We start from the raw sequence: 16,976 nt of genomic DNA, 5'->3' as shown, positions 1-16,976 counted from the left end.
GCTTCCCTGCTAAGATCAGAGACAAAACAAGGAACTCCTGCCTTCACAACTACTATTTGACATTGTACAGAAGTTTTAGTCAAAGTGCTTAGGCAAAGAAAGAAATAATAGGTATCTAGGATGGAAATGAAGGCGTAAAATCATCCTTATTTGCACATGACAGGATTCTAAATGTACATACAATGTCCCAAAGAATCTACAAAATACATTAACAAAGGGAAGAAACACATTGAACAAAGTTTCAAGGTACAAAAACAACTGCTGCTCTTGCCAAATTTTTCTGTTACCCTGTGCATTAGTTCTCTTGGCCTCAATTTTATCTTTACAACTGGAAGGCTTATACTATGGTTATGAAACTCTTTTCTTTAAAAAAAAAAATTCCTAAAAGACATGAAAGGGATCTACTAATTAAAGATGGAATAAGTGAATCTCAGAGAGTGGAGCCTGGTTGGTGGAGTCCTGTTCATCTCTGTGGAAATTCATGGAAGCAGCTCAGCAAAGGAAACGTTTTATGGAATGCGGAAATGCATGTTCCCAGGTGTATTAGCAGGATGTTCCAATTTTCTTAAAACAACACACAATGATGTGTAGAAATCCTCCCACCACAAACTATGAATGGTGTGGATGAAATAAAAATAATAGAGGAAAAGATGGCAAGGATGATGATAATGATGATTTAAGTGCACAACTAAGGTTTAGTGGCAGAAACATCACGTTACCAATTCCAATGCAGCTTTTCTTTTTCTTTTTTTCTTTTCTTTTCTTTTTTTTGAGATGGATTCTCACTCTATTGCCTAGGCCAGAGTGCAGTGGCATGATTTAGGCTTACTGCCACCTCTGCCTCCCAGGTTCAAGCAATTCTCTGCCTCAGCCTCCTGAGTAGCTGGGATTAGTCACCTGCCACCATGCCCGGCTATGTTTTTTTTATTTTTAGTAGAGACAGGGTTTCATCATCTTGGCCAGGCTTGAACTCCTGACCTCATGATCCATCTGCCTCAGTCTCCCAAAAGTGCTGGGATTACAGGCATGAGCCACCGCACCTGGCCTCAATGCAGCTTTTCTTATAGAGTGGGGGGCATCAGTCTTAGTTCCTATATATTTAGGAATTCAAGGTTCCTGTAGGGTGACACAGCATTTCTCTGGACTTTTATGTTTATCACAGAAGAGCAACAGGTTATCCTGCATTCTCCAGTCTACAATAAAAAAACATGAACCAAATAACATTTCAGCCTAAGACACCGTTATCAGAATTGCACCTTCCCCACCTTCCTGAAATGATACACAGGATCTTTCCGTGCTGAGGTGAGAAGACCACAGTGGTTCACATAGGCACAGAGTGAGGCCAAACTCCCTGCTCCCCACCTTCCCAGGTGACAGGTACTACACAGTCATCTGTAGGAGAGAAGCTCCTGGGCTGAGTCTCAACTACCAGCAGGGGGCAGCAGAGCTGCAGCCAGGAGCAGCCAGGGCAGAGGCTGCAGCTTCCCAGTGTCGTTTAAAGAGGGAAGAAGCCCCGGGGGGTCCACAGGACTGTCCACAGTCCATCCTATTGTTTCTGGCTACCGTGACCATGTTCTGAGGGTGAGACTCACACAGTGTCAGTTCAGAACATTGACGTGAGCCCCGGCACAGTGAGGGCCTCACCTGGGAAATGCAGCCAGAGGAGCTGGGCCCAGGTGTCAGTCTGGGCAGCTCCCATAGGGCTGGGATTCCCAAGGAGACACCCCGAGGTTTAGGTGCTCTAGGAGGGGAGCAGTGTGAGGATACAGGGCTCCCAGGGCTCTAGTCCTTCTCCTAGGATGTCTGCCTGAGCCTCCTGCCAATCTCAGGGCCTCGTCCCTCCCTGTCCAGCAGTGTCCTGGGGAGCTGAGCCCTCTGTCTGGGCACTTCCAGAAGATGCCTGACCCCTCCTCCCTCTGCCTCTCCTTCCAGCTCCAGGCACACTGTGACTCAGTGGGCAGCTCCTGTGCTCAGGGGAGTCTCAGGTGGGTGGCGTGGGATATTCAGGGCCCTGGTGCCTGGGTGGGCATCTCCAGCCTCCTGAGGAGACGCTCTCCAGAGGGACAGGGATTCTCACCTGCCTTAAGCCACAGCTCTGACTCCAGAGCTATCCTTGTCTCAGTGACACAATCTGCCTGGGTAGAGGGACCAGGGACCACCCACCCTCCAGAGCTCATGGTCTGTGTACATACTGAGATCTTGGGACTCTGACAGAGAACAAGGAGCTTATAAAGTTGACTTCTCAGTTCGGTCTGGGTTTCTGGTACTTTTTCGAGTTTATGTAATACATTGATGAGAAAAACAGTAAAGAATTGAAGAACTAAGAATGCCAATTTTTAGCCTGCTTTGAGGAATGGGAATGTCACAGAAGAAGCAACACCAAATGTGAAGAGCCTAGACATTGGGATGCATCCACAAAAGCGGGTGGTTGTTCACCAAGCAAACAAACTGCCACATAGGAAAGACTACCAGTGATCCTAATGACTCAGAGCCTCATTCTGATGAAATGACCAGGAGGGACCAAGTGAATTTGGAGAGCCCAGAGAGGACAAAGAAGAGGAAGACGATGGGTCCTGCAGGGTCCACCTGCTGCTGAGTCAGGTGTCATCAATGATCTCTCAGCAGGGCCAAGCTCAGCCCCAGCCCAGGCTCTTGGAAGGTCCAACAGGCCTGCTGAGCCTGGTCCAGGACAGAACACAGACCAGAGAGGTTTGGGACAGTGGCTGTGTGGCCAAACCCTGGGATGGTGACTGTGACCAGGGGCCTTGGAAGTTGAGGCTGATTTTCTGACCAGAGAAGCAGATGGAGGAAGCTGAGGAACCCATCTCTTCCTCCTTGGTCTCCTGTGCTGCCCCCACAGCTGCTGTGAGTGACATCCCTCAATGAGAAGTCCAAGAGGATGTGCATTTGCATAAACACCACTCACTCACTGCCCCAAAGGGTCTCCTGAGAGAGGGTAAGAGACACCTGGGGAGCCCAGATGTGCTGTGGGCTCAGGAGACAGAGCTCTAGGTATCTCACCATGGACTGGACCCCTCATCTCCTCCCCCCCTCACTCTTTACTCAGGTGCTGCCCCCAAGCCCTGCCCTAGGCTCAGCTAGCACTGACCTGAGACTGCCCAGAATCCTGAGCTCACCTCAGGCACAGCCTCAGGGTGAGATCCTCTGGGAATAGGTTCTTCATCTTCAAGCCCTCTCTCCTCCCCTCTTTCACGGGTTCCATGGCCTCCTATGAGCTGACACAGCGGTCATTGCTGTCAGTGTCGCTGAGACGGATGGCCAGGATCACCAGTTGTGGAAATACAGTGGGGAAAATTATGATCATTAGTACCAGCTAAAGCCAAGCCAGACCACTGTGCTGGCCATATATACAGATCACTCCCAGTCCTCGGGGTCTCTTAGTGATTATCGGGGTCTAGATCAGATCAGCCAAGGCAGTCACCCTGACCATGAGTGGGACCCAGCCAAGGATGAGGCTATTAATGTCAACTGAGTGGCAGCAATAGTACTCAATCCATGTTGACCCAGGCAGATGGGGAAGTGAGACAGACACAAACCCCTTCCCAAACTCTGTCTTTCTTTTCTTCCAGCCCCAGGAGGACTGTGGACAAAGCCATGAACAGGTCTGGCCCAGGTCACCTGGATCTGGCCCCAGGCCGTCCTTCCCTACAGCCCTCCAGTCAGGCTCTGCAAAGGGGAAGTCAGCAGTGACTTGGGGTCTGGCCGAACAACTGAGACCTCAAGTCCAGCTGAGCAGAATGTCAAGGGAGAAGATGTAAATTTTTCTCAGCGGGTCACTACGGACATTAATGAGTGGAACCACTCCAGCTCACTCCTTGATTCCTGGACCACGAATTTTGGCTGTGGGAGGAGAAGTGCCACATATTAGCCACTGACTGACAAAATATACCCCATCCCGGAAGACATAGCCCCAATCCTACATGTCCTTGCCACCTCACTGGCATAGTAAATCAGTCTTCTAACAGCCATTAAACCATTCATTTGAGCCACATGCCTCAGAACGTTGGGGATGATGGCAAAACACTTGAATTCTATGAGGACGGGCCCATGGCAGCCCTTCATTTGCTATTAAATCAGTTCCTTTATCAGAGCTCCCTGTGGAATACCATCACGGTGGCTGAGGCATTGTGTAGTTCAGGGATAATGGTTTTGTCAGAAGCATTGCAGCCAAAGAAAGCAAATCCCTCTCTAGAGTAAATGTCAATTAGGCTACCAAAAAAGAGCTATTCCTGCCATGATGGAAGAGCTCTAATGAAATTTAGCCCAGCCAGATGCTTTCCTGCTTCCTGCAGAGAAGGGCATCCTACAGGGATCTTCCTGCTGGTGCCTGCTGTTGGCAGATGGTCACTCAGCAGTGGCAAACTCAGGCCATGCCCAAGGAAACTGAGACACCAGGCACCAATGAGCCCTTAACTAGAAAATGCACCTGCGAGGTTCCTGCTTGCATCTGTGGGCTGCAGGAAGCAGAGCTCTGGGTGTGTCTCCACCCCTCTCTTCCTCACCCTCTGCACCGGTGTGGGTCCTGACCTCAGGCTCAGCCTCCACAGGACCCTAAGCCTGGCCATGATCCTGAACTCAGCCTAGAAGTTGCTGAGAGTGAGCCACACATGTTCCTGAACCTGCAGGCTCTTTGGTCTTCTAAAGTCTCAGCTGCTCCCAACAGAGGTGGCCATGAGATACCTGTGCCCCACCTGCTCCAGAAGGAGTAGGGCAGGCTACAGAACAGAGAAGGAGCAGGAACTAAGCCAGGCCGTGTAAAGTGCCAACACAGGCCCCCACCCCAATTCCCACAGATTATCCAGCTCTAACCTGGGGCACGGCCCCGCTGATCCCACCACTTGCAGGCTGAGGTGAGTGCCTCATGATGCCCAGGCCATGATGGGAGACAGCAGTGTACCAGGTGGACACAGCCCTGCTGCCAGCCTTACCCTCACACCCCTTCCTTCCCTGCCTTGGTCAAGCCCTGATCCTCAAAGCACAGAATGCAAATTCAGGATGCTTGGATTAACTCCTGGATTTGCCATTGCTTTTCTCTACTGTCTTGAGCAACTCAGTCTTTCTGTTCTCAACTTAACTTTCTGAGAAATGGGAAAGCATACACTGACTTTAAGGGTTTTTTTCTAATTAAATAATACAGATAAAAGGACCCTATAAATTAAAGAGAAACTTGAGAGGCATCTGAACGAGGGGCAGAGTTCTTAGAATACTGTTCTTCCTCAGAAAGGGTACAGGAAAGAGGCTCGGCCAAGAGCATGTTTTCTGCATGATGGGAATGGGCTTCACCTTTCATCGAAACTCCAGACCAGGCTATTGTAGAAATCCTCCCACCAGAAATTCCAAACCTTTGTGATGAAATAAAATAACTAAAATCGAGATAATAATGATGATGATGATGATAATGGCAATGATGGCTGTGGTGGTGATGGAGGTGGTGATGGAGGTGGTGGTGGTGATGGTGGTGGTGATGGAGGAGGTGGTGAGGAAGGTGGTGGTGATGGAGGAGGTGGTGAGGAAGGTGGTGGTGATGGAGATGGTGGTGATGGTGATGATGGCAGTGGTAATGGTGGTGGTGGTGATGGAGTTGGTGGTGATGGTGGTGGTGATAGAGATGATGGTGATGGAAGTGATGGTGGTGGTGATAGAGATGGTGGTGGTGATAGAGATGGTGGTGATGGACGTGATGGTGGTGGTAATGGTGATGATGCGATGGTTGTGGTGGTGATGCTGGTGGTGATGGTGTGGAGGTGGTGGTGATGGACTTGGTGGTGATGGTGATGATGGTGGTGGTGGGGATGGAGTTGGTGATGGTGATGGTGGTGGTGGTGATGGAGTTGGTAGTGATGGTGGTAGTGATGGAGGTGGTGCTGGTGATGGCAGTGGTGATAGAGATGGTGGCGATGGTTGTGGTGGTGACGCTGGTGGTGATGGTGATGATGCTGGTGGTGATGATGATGGTGATGATGCAAGTGGACAATTAAGCTTTAGTGCCAGAAACATCATGTATTCCCAGTGAGTTGTAGTTTCTTCTATTGGGTGGAAAGAGCATCAGTCTTGGTTCTTAAATACATAGGAACTCTGGGTTCCTATAGGGGGCCACAAACGTTTCTCTGCACCTTGACACTTTGCAGAGGACCTACAGCTCATTCTGCTCTCTCCTTTCTTCCAAAAACCTTGATTCACAGAAAGGCATTTAAATCCTCAGTCAGGGTTATAGTAATTGCACCTGCCCCACCTCCCTGGAACACCACATTTGTAACCTCGCTGCACTGGGCAGAGCAGGGCAGGGTGTGTTACACTGGTATAGAGTCAGGCCGGACTCCCCAGTCCCCAATTTTTCCCTCTCTCCCTTTGCCTCCTTGCTCACTGCACAGGTGCTGCCCCCAGGGTCTCAGCAATTCATCAAGCCCCGGGGCTCTGGGTCCAGCCTGGCCTGACTCTGAGCTCAGCAGGGCCCTGCCTATGGTGGGCAGGATGCTCAGGACCCTGCTGCAGGTGGATGGACTGGCGGCTGAAATCCCCCACACTGTGCTCCTGTGCTCACACTGCCCTAAGGGCCCTTCCATGCCTGGAACGGTGTCTAGGCCAGGCATGTGGGAAGATTTTCTTGGAGGTCAGTTTCTCAGTTTTAAGACTTTCCTCTTTTCTCTCTCTGTAGGCTCCGTGGCCTCCTATGAGCTGACTCAGCCACCCTCGATGTCAGTGTCCCCGAGACAGACAGGCAGGATCACCTGCTCTAGAGATATGCTGGAGGATAAATATCCTTCCTGGTGCCAGCAGAAGCCGGGACAGGCCCCTGTGCTGGTCATCTATGAAGACGGCAGTCAACCATCAGGGATCCCTGAGTGATTCTCTGGCTCCAACTCAGGGAACACAGCCACCCTGACCATCAGCAGGGACCAGGCTGGGGACAAGGCTATTACTGTGCTACAGATCATGGGAGTGGGAGCAGCTGACAGTGACTCACAGTGACATGGACAGATAGGGACACAGGACAGAAGCCTCTCCCCCAACCTGGCTGTCGCTCTGACCCACCCTCAGCAATGACATGGCCTTCATTTCAACTGACTGCCTGTTTCTCCTGCAGCCCAAGCAACAGGAGAATGGTGTCAGACTTCCATTTGTATTGTAGTTTTCACAAATAATTCATCTGAAGTCCAAACATCTTGCCACTTGAAATGCAAGCCTCTGCAGAGACCAGCGCACAGGTTCAGGGGACAGAAAATGTCTCGAGAGAGTTTGATTCCTGCATTGGTGACCAAGTCTTTCTCCTCCCTTTCAACCCAGACTGTGGCAAGAGCAGCCCCTACAGGCAGCTGAGTCTATGGGGAGAAGCTGTTTCAACAGGGACCCTGAAAATTTGGGCTGAGGATTTTCCCATGCCCTCCCCTGGCAGGCTGGTCCCAAGATGCTCAGAAGAGGTGACTGTTACGGGTTCAGGGCCTCCACGGTCCTCCTTTTTTCTCTCCATCACAAGTGACCTTTGGATTGTCACACCCCTCTCAGTCCCTGTCATTCTCTGTCAAGTGCTTTTTGCAGATTCTGTGCTCCAAGGTCCTAGATCTGTAGAATTTCAGGGTAAGAAGTGCTGGTCACCCACAGGGGGCCCCAGGCAGCTGTCACAGGCAATAGTGTAGCTCCCCATAGGGCTTCATCATGGGCTCTGAGTGGAGGAGAGAAACCACCCCCCCGAGTGTCTTCAGTCCCAGGTGAACTAGGAAGAAGCCACTGGGCTCAGGTGAACACACCTGAGCCTCCCCTTTTCCTGGCCTAGCAGCATCATCCTGGATGCCCCTGTATGTGCTAAGCAGCCACCAAAGAACCCAATTAATTACCTGGAAATTTTCCCTCATCACACATGACTACAAAAGACTTGTGCCCAAATTACTCATTTATTAAAATAGCACAGTGAGCCTAAACTGGCTTGAATCCGGGACCCCTTTCAGGTTTGCCACTGTCTTCAGAGCCTCACACACACCAGACTCTTCCCACAGGGACCCAACTCCACCGTTCCCCACACAGCTCCTGGGATTCATTCCTTCTTTCAGTCCTGACAGTGGTTGCAGAGACACTTCCCCATTAAGGTATCCCCTGGCTCTTAATATAACATGTCCTGCCTGTCATTTTCTGGCCAAATCTTTTAAATTTTCTGCATAATGCTTGTAACTGTAAGGTTCTTTCCTGTCATTATTTTATTAATTGACTGATTTGTGTTAATTATTTTCCTAACTGGTCAGCAATACTTTTTAACCACAAGAGCACACATATGAAAATCAGATGCACAAAACAGCTAAGGGCATATTTCTCCCTGCAATAATACCCACCACTTTCAGGAAGACACCAGGGTCTTTCTCACTTTCTGTTCCACCATCCATATGATGTTGGCTTTGTTTCTGTCCTTGCTGATGTAAGACCTCAGGGTGGCTGCTGCGGCTCCAGCTATCACTCCCATATTCAAGAAGAAAAGTGCCCCATGAATCCAGTGGGTTTCTTTCCTTCACAAGAGCAAAACTTTCCTGAGAAGAACCTCACCCACTGACCCCCCACCCCACTGACCAGGCCTGAGCCACATGGTCAGTCTCCATTGAGAAGCACCTGGGAATTGGCCGGGCGTGGTGGCTCATGCCTATAATTATTCCCAGCACTTTGGGAGGCAGAGGCGGGCAGGTCACCTGAGGTCGGGAGTTCGAGACCAGCCTGACCAACATGGAGAAACCCCATCTGTACTAACAATACAAACATTAGCTGGGGGTCGGGGCGCATGCCTGTAATCTCAGCTACTCAGGAGGCTGAGGCAGGAGAATCACTTGAACCTGGGAGACGGAGGTTGCATGAGCCAAGATTATGCCACTGCACTCCAGCCTGGGCAACAAGAGCAAAACTCCGTCTCAAAATAAAATAAAATAAATAAAAGGAAAAGAAAAGAAAAGAAAAAGAGAAGTACCTGAGGATCACAGGTCTGTCTTTTCAGTGAATATAGAAGACAATGCTCAGGTTGAAGGTGGTCGGGACTATCTGCTTGGTCTGCAAACCCAGTGTTTACTGAATGGCGGAACCCACATGATGAGCAACTAACTTCAAGAAGGCTGTGTCTCATTCGTGCTGCATTTCCAGCATGGAACGTGACCCAGACCAGAGTGGGTGGTGATAAACATTTGTTGGGTGCATGTTTTTCTGTCTCTTACTTTGGAACAGCAGCCACCACTGAATGTTGGCTCTGTACCTAAAGCGGGCAGCAAAAAGAGGCTGTCCTTGAATTCTGTGAGCCCACTCCCCTGTGCCGAGCCCTGATATCACCTCCCATGGTCACCCACAACTCAGAGTCATGTGCAGGCAGCCTCAGGTCGACCTGCCTTCTCCTCCAAATTCTCACGTTCATATTCTCGTGAGTAACCTGCACCCCTTGCACCTGGTGTTGAGGCAGGCTTGGGTCACACAGAAAAGAGGAATGCCGCCCTTGTGGCCAGTAGTCCACAGATCAGGGAGTCAGGGACATGATCAGCAGGTTCTGGTTCTACACCTGGACCCAGGAGGCCCCCAAGTCTCCAGTAGCCAGTGTAGAGTGGCCACCAGGGGATGCAGAGTCACCTGGCAAAGCTACCTGGAGATGGGGTGGACCTGGGTGACAGGGGGAAGCTGATGCTCAGGGAGAGTCAGTGAGCACCACCCAAGACCTAGAAAGGAAGGCGGCATTCATCTACAGCATTGTTCTTAACACTGAGGTACAAATTCTCCACGTGTTTCTCAGTTTCGTCTCTGGCTGATGTTGCATATTTGACACAGATCCAGACACTGCTTCCCCACCACACACTGGCCCACTCTTCTGTGATAAAACACTGTCACTGCCACAAATGCCGTCCTCCCTGTAGGCACATTTGTTTCATCTCCCTCCTGTTTGCTCTGAGAGCCTCCTCATTCTGCTAGACAGCAAAGATTTCTTTGAGCATGGAAGCTGTACCTGACTCTGACCACACACTGGGAGTACTGAGGCACAGAACCTGTACCCTGCTCCAGGAACTCACAGCCAAGGCCAGGAACTTACAGCATCTGCTGGATCTTTCAATACTCCATGTGAACATGAGAAGGGTGACGTTGATTCTGGGAGCCACCACTCAGAAGCAACAACAGGTCCCTGCGCATGTGCAAGCCTCATGGTGTCACCTGCAGAGTGGGATCACGAGGATCACTGCACTGGGCTGAAAAGTGCCCTCCAGAGGGGAAGCTCCAAATGCACCTACATCTGGACACTGCCACAAAATGTTTAAGGAAAGGACAGCCCATCCCTGGATTCCTAAATTATCCACATCACTCCTGAGCCAGGATCCAACAGAGAAAGGACCTGAAGTCCCAAAATAACCCCCCAGTTGCCACTGTGACTCCCTGGCCACCTCCAGACAGGACAAGGGATGGCCACACGGGCAGGACATTTGATTGCCTGGAAGATGCACACAGAATGCCCCTCAGAGCTTTGCATGGCCAGGGCAGCTCAGGAGTGAGGCCAGGACCCCACAGTCTATAGTGGAGACAGCAGCCCAGATGAGGGGATCAGTAGGAGAAGAATTCTCTGCACTGGGAGTGGGTCTGCAGGACCCACCCCTCCTTTCTCTGTGTCCCTTGGGGTTGAGCCCTTCTCTGGAAACGACAAAGCTCTTCCAGCAGTAGCCCCCAACTCTGCTGATTTCCATCATGGGTTGCTCGCTCCAGTAACGGGATAAGAGAGGTCTTGGAGGAACCTGCCCAGCCTGGGCCTCAGGAAGCAGCATCAAGGGTGCCTCAACCATGGCCTGGATTGCTCTCCTCCTTGGCCTCCTCGCTCACTGCACAGGTGCTGCCTCCAGGATCCCAGCCAGCCGCCAAGCCCTGGGGCTCTGGGTCCAGCCTGGACCTGACTCTGAGCTCAGCAGGGCCCTGCCTGTAGTGGGCAGGATGTTCATGACCCTGCTGCAGAGGGAGGAGCTGGTGAGGCTGAAATTCCCCCACACTGCACTCCTGGGCTCACACGGCCCTAAGGGCTCTTTCATCCTGGAGCTGTGTCCAGGCCAGACAAGTGGGAAATTTTCTTGGAGGTCAGCTCCTCAGTTTCAAGCCTTTCCTCTTCCATTTTCTCTTCTTGTAGCTTCTGTGGCCTCCTATGTGCTGAATCAGCCGCCCTCAATGTCAGTGTCCCTGGGACAGACAGCCAGGATCACCTGCTCTGGAGATAAACTGGGGAATAAATATACTTTCTGGTATTAGCAGAAGCCAGGCCAGGCCGCTTAGCTTGTCATCTACAGTGATAGCCACTGGCCCTCAGGGATCACTGAGTGATTCTCTGGCTCCAATTTGGAGAGCACAGCCACCTTGACCATCAGTGGGGTTGAGACTGGGGATGAGGCTATTACTGTGCTGCAGACCATGGCGGTGGGAGCAGCTCGCAGTGACTCCCGGTGACACAGACAGATGAAGACATGAGACAGAAACCTCTCTCCCAACCTGGCTGTCACTCTCAGGCTGCTCCCTGAGCAATGACCGTGACTTTCATTTCAAGCGAGGCTGCCTATTTCTTCTGCAACCCAAACAACAGGAGAATCCTGTCAAATTTCCATTTGTATCATGGTTTTCACAAAGAATTCATTTCAAACCCAAACACCTTGCCACGTGAAATCCAAACCTCTGCGGAGACCAACGTGCCGGTAAAATATCTCTAGAGAGGTTGGTTCCTGCACCGGGGACCAACAGGTTTTCCTATCCCTTTCAACCCAGAGTGTGCCACGCGCGCCCCCTATAGGCAGCTGGAAGAGCCCACAGGGAGATGCTGTCTCCATAGGGAGGGACCCTGAGTATTTGGGCTGAGGATTTTCCCATGCCCTCCCCTGGCAGGCTGGTCCCAAGACACCCAGATGTTATCGTTACGGGTCCAGGGCCTCCGTAATCCTTTTCTCTGTCCTTCCCAAGTGACCTTGGGATTGTCACACCCCCTCTCAGCCTCTTCCCTTCTCTGTCAAGTGCATTTTGCAGATTGCATGCTCCCTGGTCCTAAATAAATGATTCAGAGAAAGCAATGCTGGTCACCCACATGGAATTTCAGACAGCTGGCCTAGGGCCAGAGACACAGGCAGCAGTGCAGGTCCCCACAGAGCTGCATGGTGGGCACCAGGTGGAGGGGAGGAACCAGGAACCACTCCCCGGAGTGTCTTCAGCCCCAGGTGAACTAGGAAGGGGTCAGCGGGCTGGCCTGAATCCACCTCAGCCTCCCCTGTTTCTGGCCCAGCAGCATCATCCAGGAGGCCCCTATATGTACTAGGCATTCTCCAAAGAACTTGATTAATTACCTGGAAATTTCCTGTCACCACACCTGACTACACATGACTCGCCCTCAAATTGCTCATTTGTTAAAACAGCACAATGAGCCTACACTGGCTTGAATCTGGAACCTGAGACTTGCCACTGCCCTTTCAGATCCTCACACGCACCAGACACTTCCCACAGGGCCGTGACCCCACCGTTTCCCACAGCTCCAGGAACTCGCTCCTACTTTCAAACCTGACAGCAGCTTCAGAGACACCTCCCAATGAAAGTATCCCTAAGCTCGTATTCTAATATGGCCTGCTTGTCATTTTCTGCCTAAAACTTTTTAATTATCTGCAAAACATTTACAACTATAGAGTTCTTTGCCTATTGTTATTTTCTTAATTGAATGATTTGTGTTATTTTCCTAATTGTCAAAAATGCTTTCTTACCACAAGAACACACACATGAAAACTGGGCACAAACAGCTAGAGGCATATTTCCTTCTGCAATAACACCCACCACTACCGTGAACACACTGGGGTCTCTTTCTATTCCACTATCCCTATAACGTCGGCTTTCTTGTCATCCTTGCTGTTGTAAGACCTCAGGGCGGCTGCTGCAGCTCCAGCTATCACACCTGTATTGAAGAGGAAAAGGGCCGCACAAATCTGTTGTGTTCCTCCCCTTCACAACAAAAACTTCCTAAGAAGAACCCCACCCACTGAATCTCACAACCCATTGACCAGTCCTTGGCCACAAGGTCAATTCCAGCTAAAAAGGACCTGGGAATCACAGGCACCGGTGTCTTCAGTGAATTATACAGGACGATGCTGAGGTGGAAGGTGTCAGGGACTATCTGCTAGGTCTGTAAACCCTGTGTTTACTGTACGGTGGAGCCAACATGATAAGCAACTCACTTCAAGAAGGGTGTGTCTTGTTCCTGCTGAGTTCCCAGCATGGAACGTATCCCAGACCAGAGTGGGTCTGGATAAACATTCGTTGTGGTTCATGCTGTTTTGTCTCTGATATTGATGCAGCAGCCATCACAGCACGTTGGCCCTGCATCCACAGCCGGCACCAGTAAAAGCCAATCCCCAAGTCCTGTGACTCGCATCTTCCATCCAAAGCCTTGTATTTCCTCCATAATCACCCATCACCCAGAGACATGTGCAGGCAACCACAGGTGGCCCTGCCTTCTCCTTGGTCAAATAGTCATGTTCATATTGTCACGCGTAAGCTGAGACCCTTGTACCTGGTCTTCAGACAGTCAAGGGTGACACAGCAAAGGGGATTTCCTCCCCTGGGGTGAGCAGTCCACAGATCAGGGAATCGGAGGCCTGAGCAGCTCGTTCTGAATCCACACCTGGACCAAGGAGGCCCCTGAGCCTCCAGCTGCCAATGCGGAGCAGCCACAAGGGTGAGGCAGAGAGTCACCTGGCAAAGCCACTTGGGGTTGTGGTAGGCCTGCGTGACAAGGAGATGCTGACAGGCAGGGAGGGTCAGTGACCATCACCTGACACCCAGAGGAAAAGATAGCATTTTTTCCACTAAGGTACAGATTCTCCAAACCTTGTGTTTCTCAGCTCCATCTCTTGTCGAGGTTGCATACGTGCCATAGGTGTAGATACTTGGCTGCCCCACACCCGTTGGGCTGCTCTTCTGTGCTAAAATGCTGTCACTGCCACGGAGCTCGCCTTTGGTTTAGTGTCTTTCACCTCCCTCCTATTTCCTCTCAGAGCCCCTCATTCTGCTAGACAGCAAAGATTTCTTCCAGCACGGAAGCTGTACAGCACCTGTCCCCGCCCCGAGAACTCACAGCCAAGGCCAGAAACTTACAGCATCTGCTGAATCTCGCAACACTCCATGCGCACATGCCACGGGTGAAGTTTCTCCTGTGAACCACCACTCAGAAGCAACGGCAGGTCCCTGCACATGTGGCTGCCGCATAATGTCACCTGTAGAGTGGGGTGGCAGGGTCACTGCATCGCATTCAAAAGTGTCCTCCAGAAGGGAAGCTACAACTTCACCTCACATCTAGACTCTGCCACAAAACATTTAAGGACAGCACTTTCCTGCAGTCCTTAAATACCCACACTATTCCTGAGCCAGGTGCCAACAGAGAGAGGACCTGAGGTCCCAGGATAATCCTTCAGTTGCTATTTGACTCTCTGGCCACCTCCAGGCAAGATAAGGAATGACCACATGGGCATGACATCAGATACCCCGGAAAATGCACACAGAATTCCCCTCAGAGCTCTGCATGGCCAGGCCAACTCAGAAGTGAGGCCAGGACACCACAGCCTACAGCGGAGATGTCAGCCCAGACTACGGCGCCAGCAAGAGAAAGAGAATCCCGTGGACTGAGGGTGGGTCTTACTGAGCCACCCCAACCTCTCTGTGTTCCTTGGTGCTGAACCCTTCTAGAAACCACAAATCTCCAGCAGCAGCCCCTGACTCTGCTGATTTGCATAATGGGCCGCTCTCTCCAGCAAGGGGATAAGAGAGGCCTGAGAGGAACCTGCCCAGCCTGGCTTCAGAAGCAGCATCTGGGACATGTCAGCCATGGCCTGGACGCCTCTCCTCCTCAGCTTCCTCGCTCACTGCACAGGTGCTGCTTCTAGGGTCCCTGCCACCTACCCAGCCCCAGGGTTCTGGGTCCAGCCTGGCCCTAACTGAGCTCAGGAGGGTCCTGCCTGTCCTGCTGCAGGGCGAAGGGCTGGTGGGGCTGAAATCCACCCCCTCACACACTATCCTCACTGGCTTGGGTATGCCTGACAGGCTGCACCTGCCATGAGCAAGGAGGAACGCAGGCAGAATCTCCCTGTAGACTGGGACATCCTGTCCTTACTCCTGAGCTGGCCTGGCCATGCAGCGCTCTGGGGAATTCTGTCTTCCATTTTCCCATTTGTTCAAAGTCCCCATCCTTACATGCACTTGAACCACGGGGGCTGAGATCAATGGGATGGAGTGAACTGTGGGCCCACAGAGTATCTGGACTTGATTCCAGGTACAAAAGATAAGGAAATGTCTTAGAACTTGGCCTTTCGTTCTCAAGCCCACCTGTCTTTTCTCCTCTTGCAGGCTCTGTGGCCTCCTATGAGCTGACTCAGCCACCCTCAGTGTCGGTGTCCCCAGGACAGACAGCCAGCATCACCTGCTCTGGAGATAAACTGGGGGATGCATATGCTTACTGGTACCAGCAGAAGCCAGGCCAGGCCCCTGTGCTGGTCATCTATACCGATAGCAACCGGCCCTCAGGGATCCCTGAGCGATTCTCTGGCTCCAACTCGGGGAACACCGCCACCCTGACCATCAGCAGGGTCGAGGCTGGGGATGAGGCTGACTATTACTGTGCTGCAAGCTATGGCAGTGGGAGCAGCTGGCAGTGACTCACAGTAACGTGAACAGATGGAGACATGGAACAGAAACCTCAGCCTTAACCTGATGTCACTCTCAGCCGCCCTCTGAGCGATGACCGTGACCTTCATTTCAACTGACTGCCTGTTTCTCCTGCAGTCCAAACAACAGAAAATTTGTGTCCGATTTTTATTTTTATCGTGGTTTTCACAAAATATTCATTTCAAACCCTAACATCTTGCACTTGAAATCCAAGCCTCTGCAGAGACCAGCGGGCAGTTTCAGAGGATGGAGAATGTCTCTACAGAGCTTGGCTCCTGCATTGGTGACCAACAGTCTTTCCCCTCCCTTTCAACCCAGAGTGTGGCAGGTGCGCCCCCTACAGGCAGCTGAAAAAGCTGACAGGGAGAAGGGCTCTCCTTAGGGACCCTGACAATTTGGGCTGAGGATTTTCCCTCCCCTAGCATGCTGGACCCAAGAGATGTTATTGTTACAGGTCCAGGGCCTCTGTGATCCTCCCTTTTCTCTCCTCCCCAAATGACCATGTGATTATCACTTTCCCTCTCAGCTCCTTTCCTTCTCCATCAAGTGCACTTCGTAGATTCTGTGCTCCCAGGTTCTAGATCTGTAGAATTTCAAGGAAAGCAGTGCTGCTCACCCACATGGAATCCCAGACAGCTGACTGAGGACTAGAGGCACAGGCAGCAGTGTGGGTCCCCACAGAGCTGCATGGTGGGCACCGGGAAGACTGGAGGAACCAGGAACCACTCCCCTGAGGGTCTTCAGCCCTAAGTGAACTAGGGAGGGATCAGCAGGCTGGGCTTAACCCACCAGGGCCTCCCCTGTCCCTGTCCCAGCAGCATTGTCTTACAATTTTCTTTATGTGCTAAGCAACCACCAAAGAAACTGTCTAATTACCTGGAAATTTCCCCTAATCACACCTAACTGCACATGACTCTTGCCCCAAATTACTCATTTATTAAAATAGCTAAGAGCTTAAACTGACTTGAATCTGGGACCCCTTTCAGGTTTGCCGAGTACTCTGGGATCGTCACACACACCAGAGCCTTCCCACAGGAGCCTGACTCTGCCATTCCCCCCACAGCTTCCGGGACTCGTTTCTTCTGTCAGTCCTGATAGCAGTTCCAGAGACACCTTGCAATTTAGGTGTCTCCAGGCTCTTATTATAAAACAGACAGCCTGTCATTTTCTGCCTAATTCCTTTCAGTTTTCTGCATAGTGTTTACAACTGTAGGATTATTTGCCTGTCATTATTTTATTAATTGATTGACTTGTGTTCATTAGTTTTCTACTTGATCAGGAATGTGTTT

The 16,976-nt window shown here is 51.2% G+C and overlaps 1 protein-coding gene and 4 gene segments (V, D, J or C); 4 read left to right on the top strand and 1 right to left on the bottom strand.

The window, feature by feature from the left end:
- The window catches only part of LOC108540652 (active breakpoint cluster region-related protein-like), a 29,696-nt gene extending 15,008 nt beyond the window's left edge, over positions 1-14,688 (bottom strand). For 2 of the 3 annotated variants that reach the window (XR_001888717.1, XM_017889785.1), the window contains exon 1: positions 14,125-14,688. Coding sequence is in view for 2 of the 3 variants with exons in the window: in XM_017889785.1 (XP_017745274.1) it covers positions 14,125-14,222 (98 nt within the window). In the remaining variant the exon portion in view is untranslated. The other variant, XM_017889787.1, reaches the window with a different exon arrangement.
- The window catches only part of LOC108540637 (Ig lambda chain V-III region LOI-like), a 286,101-nt gene that overhangs the window by 228,578 nt on the left and 40,547 nt on the right, over positions 1-16,976 (top strand).
- LOC108540636 (Ig lambda chain V-I region BL2-like) overlaps positions 1-16,976 on the top strand; it is a 574,188-nt gene that overhangs the window by 536,025 nt on the left and 21,187 nt on the right.
- The window catches only part of LOC108540638 (Ig lambda chain V-I region BL2-like), a 132,269-nt gene that overhangs the window by 99,789 nt on the left and 15,504 nt on the right, over positions 1-16,976 (top strand).
- LOC108540647 (Ig lambda chain V-IV region Bau-like) lies at positions 9,001-16,601 on the top strand. The segment is given in 2 exon segments: positions 9,001-10,843; positions 15,370-16,601. Coding segments are annotated over 2 exon segments (354 nt in total).

Source organism: Rhinopithecus bieti, unplaced genomic scaffold (genome assembly GCF_001698545.2).
Source record: "Rhinopithecus bieti isolate Rb0 unplaced genomic scaffold, ASM169854v2 scaffold_19723, whole genome shotgun sequence".
Lineage (NCBI taxonomy): Eukaryota > Metazoa > Chordata > Mammalia > Primates > Cercopithecidae > Rhinopithecus > Rhinopithecus bieti.
This window is presented reverse-complemented; position numbering and strand designations above follow the sequence as displayed.